The 11,131-nt window shown below is 45.5% G+C and overlaps 1 protein-coding gene across 1 annotated transcript; it reads left to right on the top strand.

Moving 5' to 3' along the window:
- Positions 1-7,633: 7,633 nt before the first annotated feature.
- Positions 7,634-10,729, top strand: LOC138994855 (phosphofurin acidic cluster sorting protein 2-like). Its single transcript, XM_070395055.1, has 2 exons — positions 7,634-8,634; positions 9,220-10,729. The coding sequence occupies exons 1-2, from the start codon at positions 7,643-7,645 to the stop codon at positions 10,727-10,729; spliced, it is 2,502 nt and encodes an 833-aa protein (XP_070251156.1). The 5' UTR covers positions 7,634-7,642.
- Positions 10,730-11,131: the final 402 nt, after the last annotated feature.

Genomic DNA, 11,131 nt, shown 5'->3' with positions numbered 1-11,131 from the left:
GGATAAACGGTAAAATGATAGGCACACACTTCTCTTACAATGGTGGACGTAGGATAGTTTCAAGTCAACAATGAACTCAATAACAATGAGGGGATTGCGGTCTCCATTGAGCACAGAGTGGTGCCTGTGCTTGTGTTGTCCAAAATAAGGAAAATTCCTTTGATAATTTAAAGCTATGTTATCAGAGATGCAAAAAGGCCGTACACAGGCTCAGTTAAGGTAAAGATTGACCTTTGTCAGGGAAGATGCCAGACTAGGACATAACTACCCACCATGAGCTCCTTTCAGTTAGTGTTTTAATTTCAGACCATCCTTTGTAGTTACTTAAGGTCTCTGAGTTTGCAAGGCCTCCACGCAGGACTTCCCTGAGCTAGTCAGGTTAGCATGGGGCCCCTTTTTTCATCCATACATATTCCTTTTGTTCATAAATTAATACAAAGTATGCATTGATGACCAGTGTTAGTATTTTGTCTTGCTAAACAATAGACCATTGGGGATGAGCAAGACTATAACCTTAACTGGCATTTAAGGTGGAATTCCTATTCACAATAAAAAGACAGGAGAATGGGACGCCATGAGATCCTCCATGTCCTTGTTAAAAAATATTCTGTATCAACTTTAAATTTTGAACTACCATGTGCAGAGTCCTCTTGCCGCTTGTCTTAAGTTTTGGTATTTTGCATGTAGTATAACATTTACATACCAGGAACAAAAGCAACAGCATTAAAGCAGTAACACCGTTTAGGAATAAAACACGTCTAGTGCTAGACTGAGGGGACTAAGCATCCCAACCAACCAAACATCACTTTCCCTGTATTATCATAATTGTTTATTAAGCTAATTATATGTTTTCCTTCTTCATCCACTGTCCCTTGTACTTATGCTATGTTTGGCCAGATGAACTAAGACTCTCCACTCTTTCCTTATCATAATTGAACATCAGAAGGTAATTGTCTAGTCACTACAATTACAATTACAATTACAATTATTGGGAAAAATTAGCAGGTATCCAAATTCAACTTTTCATATTTAATAAGGGAGGGGCCTGGGGAGATAGATATTGTTTCCATTAGAAAACCATAAGGAGGGTAATAACAATATAAAATCATCTGATGTACATTTAATCAATAACTATGAAGTGATGTAAGAACAAGGTTTGAGCAGCAGTAACTTGTCAGCATCCAGGCCTTGCTGACTTCTTGGGAAAGCTGTCAGCCCCCATGGCCAGTGGTTTCTCGTCCTTGACAAGTCTTCAATGTCCATGGTGGATGGAGGCCAGTGTTAGAGACAGATGTCCATCTGTGGTTAGGCCTCTGATAAGGTAAGGTCCTTTTTAACACGTTAGATACAGTCTTTAATGAATGTGTTTCAATAAACAAAAAATCTCCTGGTTGTATGTTTTGGTCTTTGAAGTCTTTGTCTCTTGGGAGTACTGTGAAATGAATGTCACTAATTTATGATTGCCTATAACCTTAGTGAGTCATTGATAGTAATGTGGAATGTCTGCTTCTAGTTCTCCTTATATTTTTGAAAAGAAAAATTTTTAAAAATCAGAAGTATTTTAAACAGAGTCATAACAATAATCATCTTCACTTCATTTCGTCCAATACCCATTTTTTTTGTTTATCCTGAGTATTTGCCAGTATTTTCATAAATGCAGTTATTCCTTGGAGTTCTATACTTCTTCATTCAGTTCAAAGATGTGACCTGCTTAGTAACCTTAATTTGGAATAAGTCAGAGTTCTTTTCGGGGATTTTTCTAAAGATGTAACATATTTGAAAATGCAGTAGAATAAAAGAATAACTTTCTATGAATGACAAAACAAAGCGGCATGGTTATAGATTTAATTATAATGCAATTGATAAAAAAATTTGCTGGTTTAGTAAGCTTTAACATTTTAAGACAATAATTTTTGGAAAATAATAATTACTGTAAAATGAGAGAGAATAATATAAAATATATATATAAGTACATGTATATTTAGATTCAATACATAATTTCAATTATAGAAGAACAAATAATATGTAAGATTTTAAAACATTGTCCATGGCTTCTCGTATTGAGCATTGGAAATAATTCATCAACTTCCCATGTTTGTGCCGCAAATATCTGGAGTCCCACTGCCAGACGCCCTCACAGGGAACCATCCCTCTTGGCTGGACTGGTGTTGCTGACAAGTGAACTGTTACACCTGAGAGCTTCCTATTTGACCTTTTCTTTGAATCTTGGTGGGTCCCTCATACAGCAGGTTGAAATCCAAGAACATCCATTGTAATAAAAGCATATGTACACAAATAGATCAGCCATTTTTATTGTTTTAGTTTAGCTAAGCTTCCCATGTAATTTCAAGCATATAAAATAGGCCTAATTTAGTTTAAAAACATTCCTTCAATAAGGATACAGAATAAATCCTTGAAGTATTCCAGGGCCCATTGGAATTAACTCAAAGTCATTCTTTTGTTTAAATTACAGTGGTTCTCAACCTTCTGGCCCTTTAAATACAGTTCCTCATGTTGTGACCCAACCATAAAATTATTTTCATCGCTCCTTTCTAACTGTAATATTGCTACTGTTATGAATCATACTGTAAATATCTGATATGCAGGATGGTCTTAGGCGACCCATGTGAAAGAGTTGTTCAACCGCCAAAGGGGTCGCGACCCACAGGTTGAGAACCGCTGGTTTAAAAAGTCTCTTAAACTGGAAACTTTGTGAAGGTTGCAAATATACATACACAAAAGCTTACAGCCTGGACGTTTTGTAAATCGAAGTAAAGCAAACACAGACTTATGAAAATAACTCTGAAAGACATTAATCACACTTAGAAACAGTTTTAATATTAAATATTTTGTCCAGACTACAGAATTCGCCCTAATTTACATAAGAATTTAATCTTTTTAGGCCAATAAAAGACTATATGCTAGTAATGCCACCTGGAGGCTGAAAATTCACCATACATATCACATAGATGAACACATCACATACAGACCATACACATAATTTGAATTACTAATTTTTACAGAGAAAATGCAAGAATTTTTTTTATAAAGTTAAAACTTTCACAAAATTTTATAGCCTGTACCCCCTTTTACAAACCTTTTCTCCACTTTCACAAACCTTACTCATTCAGAAATAACTCTCCTTACAGAAACTTACATTTGTCCTTTTCCTTCAAATATGACTCTCCCTACCTCAAGCCTTTTATTATCACAACTATATAATTTCTCCAACTTAACTGGAACTTTTAACTCTTAGGAGCCTTAATTTCCCCAATGATAAGCACAACAGTGAACAACCAGCATTCCTTAGATTGACGTTGATGAACATATTTTAGTCACACTCTCACTTCCAAGAAACACATCTTCAAGAAAACACAAGTCATTATATCAACAGCTGCAAATCCATTTTATAAACCTTCTGTATGAAAAAACCCAAAAGCAGGTGAACTTGTCTTGCAATCAATGTTTCAGTATTTCATGTTATTTCAAAATATCTAGATATTCAATAACTTTCATTAAAATTTACTAACTTAGAAAGAAATAGTTAAAATAAGCTAAAGTGATTTGTGTAGGTGGGTGAGGTATTTTTTTCTATTGGGATCAGACATACCTTCCAGAGATTTGTAGCTTTATTTTAAAAAATGAACTCAGGTATTTTCTCTTCAAAGGTTCTGGGACTTTGGTTGCATGAAGCCAATCCTATATAATAAAAGGGTAATATGCAAATTGACCTAATGGCAGAACAGTCACTATGATGCACACTGAACATGAGGGGGCAGACACTCAACGCAGGAGCTGCCCCCTTGTTCAGTGCACTGGGGGACGGGGGGAGGGAGGCGAGGAGCGGGCCTAAGCTGTGAGTTGGACAGCCCCTGAGGACTCTCAGACTGCTAAAGGGCGCAGGCCTATCTAAGGGGAGGCCCCCCCACCCCCAGTGCACGAATGTTGTGCACTGGGCCTCGAGTTATCTATAAGTTTCTGAAATGAATTAGGTGGGTGGTTTGGGGAAGGTAAAAGGATTTGGTGGGCTTTGAATTGCTTCTGCAGGCAAACACTCTGGCCCCTTGAAAACTTCATTCGTAAAACAAGGATAGTCATTTTCAATAGCCCAGGGACTGGGTTGCCACCCAAATGTTGGCAAGGGACTGACAAATTCATTCATCCATTTTGGGAATGTTTCCTTCTATTTGGGAACATTTTTCTAGTTTCCAGAGAGCACACACCTCTTAGAGGTATAAAGGCTTTCCGGTATATGAAACCTCCGTCATCTCCCTTGGGAATGAAAAAACAGGTTCTAGCTGCATGATAGTCTTAAAGTTAATGGTGCCACACCTCTCTATTACACACTTTATATTGGGACCAGGTAGGTGGTGTAACGAAAGGAGATTGGCTTCTTTCTTGAGTTTCTCAGGGTCAAGTTTCTCCCACTTGGTGAGTATGTACTCCATAAGAGGACTCTCAAGTCACTGTGGGCTGGTTCCGCATCTATAGAGAGACATATGAGCAAGCCCAGTGTTAGAGTCATGTCTGCATGTCTCTGAGCTGTCTGGAGACATTCTGAGTAGGGGGGGGGGGGTACCCTGGTAAGCCATCTCTCAGGCTCTGGTGGAAGATACTAATAAAGAAAAGATGATTACCAAACCTTCGGTCAGTCTCAAGGTTAGTTTCCTCATGGAAGGTTCCTTTAAAATCATTACTTTCCATTTTGGTTCAGTATCTGGTTCATTTATTCTAAATATATAACTATTCTGGGAAAAGCATATGTAGGCATCACTGATTTCATATAAAAGAAAAAAAAAGCCTCAACTATCAGGTGAATTGGGAAAGATTTCATTAGCAAACTATATATATATATGGGTCCATAACAACCCCTAGTTGAAAGGAAACAGGTTTTGATTAAAAACAGACATTTTGTACAGAAGATTTAGTCTCATGTAGAAAGCAATTAGTGAGTGCTGTTAAGAAAAATAAGATAGCCCCAGTATCTACAGGAGCCTTAGTGGCTTCTCTTTTTAAGATAATTTCAAGTTCTCCCAAACAGTGAGAAGGGGAAACGCCCTTGGAGCAAGCCTATGCTTCTTTTGTTTGTTTACTTTTTCTAAATCCTATTTCACTTTCCTATATCCCTAAAGTGGGCAGACTTCTCTATAGGAGTTTTCTTACAACCTTATTTAGTAATTCTCTTCCTTTTGCTCCCAGAAACCAGGAGTATATTAATTGCAATAGGTTACAATAGCCAGGATTACATGTTCTAGCAGTTAAATTTCTCTGTGAGCCTATCAGGGCCATAGAGAAAATGGAGAACAATTGCTGGTTCCTCTCTGGCTGAGAGCAGCTTTTCTCCAAAGGGAGCTGGTAGAATTCCTATTCTCATTTTCCTTAAGTCAGTAGGGAGGGGTAGTGGAGGAGACAGAAGGGGAAGGAAGAAGGGAAGGGAAAGAACACATTTGGACAAGGAAGCTCAGAGAGCAAAAGATGTAGTTGACGTGCCATAGAAGGGGAGGATGGGGTGTTAGCATTTATTCCCTTCAGGAGAGTTCAGAGATAGTCTCTACAATTTCTCATTAATTTCTTTTTAAAAGAATTTTCTGTGCTTCTCCTTAGAAGCTTCGAATTTCCAAATCAAGATATGCTTCCTATTCAATCATTTTCATTTTGGGGCCAGCATATTTCTAGTTTTCTTTTTTTTCCTGCAAAAAATTAATTTATCTTGGCCATTTTTCAGTTGATATTTTCAAGTTAAATCTTGCCATTTCTGTAAAGCACTTGCAAGAAAAGGCTTCCTCTCAGGGGTTAATGAGGGCTGGGGTCTGGGAGGTCCCAGCCCTGGAGGCACAACTTCCATGTTAATGATAGGTGTGTTTGTTTTTATTGTTATTGTTGTTATTTTATATTTTCAGAATCTGAGCAAGTTTTCTAGGGATGTTGTGGAGTGGTTGGAAGTGTGCTGCTTCTAGGTTGAGCTCCATTATGCTCACACCCCTCTTAGGTGCCTCGGCTTCTCTCCAAGTTATCTAAAGCGACCTGAATGCCCCTAAACAGTTTGGCTCCATGGGTAGAATGCAGGCCCTGAGAGGTCCTGGGTTTGATTCAAGGTGAAGGGCATTTACCTCGGTTGGAGCTTGATCCCTGGCCCTTATTGGAGCGCCTGGGGGAGGCAACCAATCTATGTCTCTCTCATTCTCTCTCTCTGTATCTCCCCCTCCCTTCCTCTCTCTAAACCCATCGGGAAAATATACTCGAGTGAGGATAAATAAATAAGTAAAAATAAAAACCACAGGAAGGGCTAGGAACGCTGGTGGACCTAACCTTATGGGCTCTCCCTGGAGGAGCTAGTCAGGTCAATTACAGTTGAGTTGGAATTTCCCTATGGGGCTCCTGCTTGGCGTGAGGAATGACCTCTGACACCTCCGCAAAGATTTTTAGTTGCTTAAGAACAGCCAAGATTCAGGTCAGAAGGAGGATGTGTCCTTTCGGAGCAGAACAAGTTCAGCTCTCACTTACACAGTGAAGGTTTTTTGCTCAGACTCTCAGAAAGCAAATCCAAATGAAAACCCAGAGTCAAAAACCAGCCACCCATGTTTCCTCTTGTCTCTCCTTAGCCCTAATTCTGTCAACCCTTAACCTTCGTTCCACCTTGGGGATTTAAAAATACAGCTTAACTAAAGTCAAACCCTCTATCACAAGCAAAGGAAGGTTCTGGATTCAAGAGACAACTTAGCCAAATTCACCTGACTGGCAGGGAACTGGTGGCCCAACGGGCCCTTTGCTGGATCTTAGGCCGGGTCTGGGTCTGCAGGGCGTTCCTGTGTGACCTTTGCCACAGTAAGCCAAGTAAATATCAATGTAGGCAGCATTCAACCCTGTGCAGAATTTTTGTGAGTTTATTGGAGCCCAACTGTCAACAGTGGTCGGAAAACAAAATCTCACTGTATTGAGGTAGTGCTCCAAGAATGGCAGTATTGCACCTGCATTTACACATACAATCAAAAGTGGAGATGTATGTGGGTCACATGAAATCCATTGCTTAGGGAGGCAGGAGAAAGCAAAGCAGGGAAATCTCTGGGATTAGATAAAAAGTAAAATGAGAGACACATACCTCTCTTATACAGGTGCTCACAGGATACTTAGCAATGAACTCAATAGGAATGAGCAGCTTTGTGGTCTCTGCAGAGCACAGAGCAGTGCCTGTGCTCCTAGGTGACGAGAAAAAGAGAAATTCCCTTAACATTCCAAAGGTATGTTATCACAGATGCCAAAAGACAACAGACAGGCTCAGTTAAGGTAAAGATTGTCTTTTGTCAGGAAAGATACTGGCCTAGCACATGACTACACACCATAAACTGCATTTAGGTAACAAGTTTTCATTTCAGGCTAACTGTGTGGTTAATTTAGGTCTCTGAGTTTGGAAGGCCACCATGCAGGCCTTACCTGTGCTAGTCACAGATGAGCGTGTGACTATTTGTCATTTACTCTCTCCTTCGATCACTTGTGCCCCACCTCTTGTCGCCAATCATGTCCCTCCTCTGTCCCACCACAGGGGGAGAAACCATCAAGTACCTGTTCGCTGGAAGCAGCTGCAGCTTCCTCGCCACCTGCGGGCCTGGCCCGCTCGCCCACTGTGCCCAACACGCCAGTGCCCATGACTTTCTTCTCTACCTGGGAGGTGGACTGCTCCAGACCTAGCAGCGTGCCCAGATTGTGCACCTTCACTTTAAAGAAGCTGGTGGTCTTGAAGGAGCTGGAGAAGGAGCTCATCTCCATGGTGATAGCAGTGCAGATGCAGGGCTCCAAGGGCATCTTGAGATCCCAGGAGATTGTGCTGCCCAGCAGCAGACCAGTGGAGACTGACCTGTCGCTGACATTCTCCCTGGAGTACCCCCACTTCCTCAAGAGAGGAGGCAACAAGCTGCAGATCATGCTGCAGCAGAGGAAGTGCAATAACACCAGGACCATCCTGGGCTACAAGACACTGGCCACAGGTGCCATCCACATGGCCCAGGTGATGCAGCGACCCCCCGACTGTGGTCAGGTGCTGAGCCTCAGCAGCAGGATCCAGGGGTCCTCCATCACGGTGGCTGAGATCTGGATCTCCTCCCTGTCCAGTCAGCCCATCGACGACGAGGATGGCAGCATGCAGGGCAGCCCCAAGGCCAAGTCCATGGATAGCTACATGGAGGGGAAATCTGAAAGCTTCACTGAGCTGGACGCCAGCTACAATCTCACACACAGGCAGGACCTGGAGGAAGCTGACTTTGACCTGGAGCAGCCCAAGAAGCAGCAGCGATGCCTGCAACAAAACTTGAAACAGAAAGTCATGGCACTGCTTCCCAGGTCCAACATGTCAGAAGAGGTCCTGGACTCGGATCAGGACCCTACAGAGCATGTCCCTGAGGTGGAGGAGGACCTGGACCTTCTCTCTGACATCCTTGAGAATCCCAGCAACAGTGTCCCAGGCATAGAGGACGAAAGCAGCATCCTCAGCAACACCAAGCCCAAGACCAGACAATACTTTGAAGGACTGGAAGACTCCAGCTGGCAGATGGAGACGAGGAGCTTACACAGTGCCCGGAGGCAGAAGGAGCCTCCTCCGCCGGCCAACATGCCCATGAAGACCCAGGGCCCAGGCGGTCAGCTGTTCAGTGGCAATGTCTCTGATTTGATGGGCTACAGCACCCCACGCACCGCCGAGGTGGTCAAGAGCTGGATCTTGTCCCTATCGAGTCAGACTGTCGACCATCTGGACAACGCCATGCCGGCCGGCACCAGGGCGGAGGCCACGGATAACTTCTCTGAGAGAGAGTCTGAGATCGTCTTCTCTGATCTGAAGGTCAGCTATAATGCCGCCCACAGGAATGACCAGGACGAGGATGACTTGGACGTGGAGAAGCCGATAGGAAGGAGGAGATCCACCATCAGGCAACACAACTACCAGCAGAGAGTCGCAGAGTGGCTGGGCAGGTACCAAATGACGGTGGAGGTCCTGGACTCGGAGCAGGAGTGTGAGGAGCAAGTCCCCGATGTGGACAAGGACCTGGCCTTTCTGTTTGAGAGCGTGGTGTGCCCCGGCGACAGTGGCTCAGACATGGAGGATGATGACCGCCTCCCAACCCCTCCCATGCCTGAGCCCATGACATATTCTGAAAGCCTGTCCAGCCCAGATATGGAGGAGGACGACAGAGTCCTCAGGACCCACAGGCCCAGATTATACTGTGAAAGCCTGTCAAGCGACAGTGACTCCGAATGGGTGGCCCACAGCATGCCCAACCCTGGGCCGCAGCTGGCACAGCCTGGGGACAGCCCGGAGGCAGGGACCTCTGGCCAGGACATGCTCACTAAGAGGCGCGCCACCAAGACCGAGTCTCTGGCCATCCCTTCCACCAGCTCCAAGGGGAAGCAGCCTGCCCGCCGGGGCTGGAGCAGGTCCCTGAATGAGTCGGCCAACAGCCTGGTCAAGGAGCGCTGTCCAGTCCCACAGAGCCAACTGCAGGACCCCAGGAAGACTGTGTTCGACCAACTGAACCACAGCCTCATCTCCAACGATTATCTGCCCAAGAACATCATCCTCATCAACACCTCCGACAGGCAGGGGCAGTGCCTGTCGGACGTCCTGCAGCAGCACACGCTGCCCGTCATGTGCACCGGCTCCATGGTGGATGTCCAGGAGGCCTTCAGCTCCATCATCTCCTGGATACAAAGATACCGCAACTGCAATACCGAGGCCACAATGCCAGTGAAGATCGCGGTGGCGGGGGACCAGCAGTACTTCAGCACCGTGCTGCGGGCCTTTGTGGAGCAGCTGTCCCACAAGGCCCTGGACTGGCTGGACTCCATGCGCTTCCTGGTCATCCCGCTGGGTTCCCACCCCTTGGCCAGGTACCTGGGCTCCGTGGATTGCCGCTACCACAAACTCCTACAGGACCTGGCCTGGTGGGAACTGTTCTACCACCTGGAGGCCCCGGATGCTGTGCAGAACATTGTGTTGAAAATCAGAGAGTACCTCACTTGGGCCAACTGTGTCCTCCAGCTGCCCATCGCAGAGGCCATGCTCATGTCTAAGCCAAAGAGCCCGTACGAGTTGTCCTCACAGAAGTTCATTCCCTTTGTGGGGGCAGTGAAAGTTGGAAGAGTGGAGCCAATTTCAGCCACTTCAGGAGACTCAGCTGAAGCCGTCCCCTCATGCTCCAATGTGCTTCTGTCCACCGCCAGGGAGGCCACACACAAGCTAATTTCCTTGTCGTCAGTGAGTGGGGGCCTGTCCTCCGCCGGCCAGAGTGTGGGTGCTGAGCTGATGGAGCTGCAGGTGGATTACTGGGAGGCAGCCCAGCCCACAAACAGGAAGAGGAACGAGGAGAAGGGAGACCTGCCTGCCACCAAAAACACACTCCGGGGCACCTTCCAGTCTCTCCAGGTCAGCAGGCTGCCCAGCAGCGGCGAGGCTGCAGCCGCGCTCACAATGTCCATGACTGTGATCACCGAGGAGAAGAAAAAGAAGGTGATGTCTTTGTCCAAGAAAGACAAGGGCACAGACTTGGAGTCCAAAAGCCAGTGCATCCAGGGCATTGGCCACTTGGTCTGCTCTGCCCAGAACCAGGAGCACAGGCAGCGGGTCCTCATTGACGGCGTGGAGTGGAACGACGTGACGTTCTTCCAGCTGGCAGCCCAGTGGTCCTCCCACGTCAAGCACTTCCCCGTCTGCATCTTCGAACACAACAATTCTACCTTCTAGCCCCGCCCCTCCCCCTGCCCTTCACCCTGCCTGTGCCAAGCCCAGGAGGACCCAGCTGCTTTTCTGTCAACAGTTCAGTTTACTGTAGACACAGACGGTGGAAACACAGAGAAACTGTTTTGAGTTTCAATGCTCTCACAGCCTGGAACCTAAGGTGGTTGCCCTCACTGGGACCCCCAAATGGTCTGTTCAATAACCAGAACACTCCGGCAGGTGGGAGGTCAGGACATCATAGTTGAGATGGAGCATCATGGAAGGTGTGTTTTGGCCTCAGGATCCCCAGCACTGTCAGTGAGAAGGGTTCTGGCCTTGGAGACCTGCCCTTCCTGGGAACCAGGGCTCAGCTTAACCCTGGGAGCTGGCACCAGCTTGTGTCCAGACTCAGAGCTGGGCGGACAGAGG

The sequence above is a fragment of the Myotis yumanensis genome, unplaced genomic scaffold (assembly GCF_028538775.1).
Source record: "Myotis yumanensis isolate MYYU_CA2020_CCGP unplaced genomic scaffold, mMyoYum1.0.hap1 SCAF_16, whole genome shotgun sequence".
NCBI classification, from domain to species: domain Eukaryota; kingdom Metazoa; phylum Chordata; class Mammalia; order Chiroptera; family Vespertilionidae; genus Myotis; species Myotis yumanensis.
This window is presented reverse-complemented; position numbering and strand designations above follow the sequence as displayed.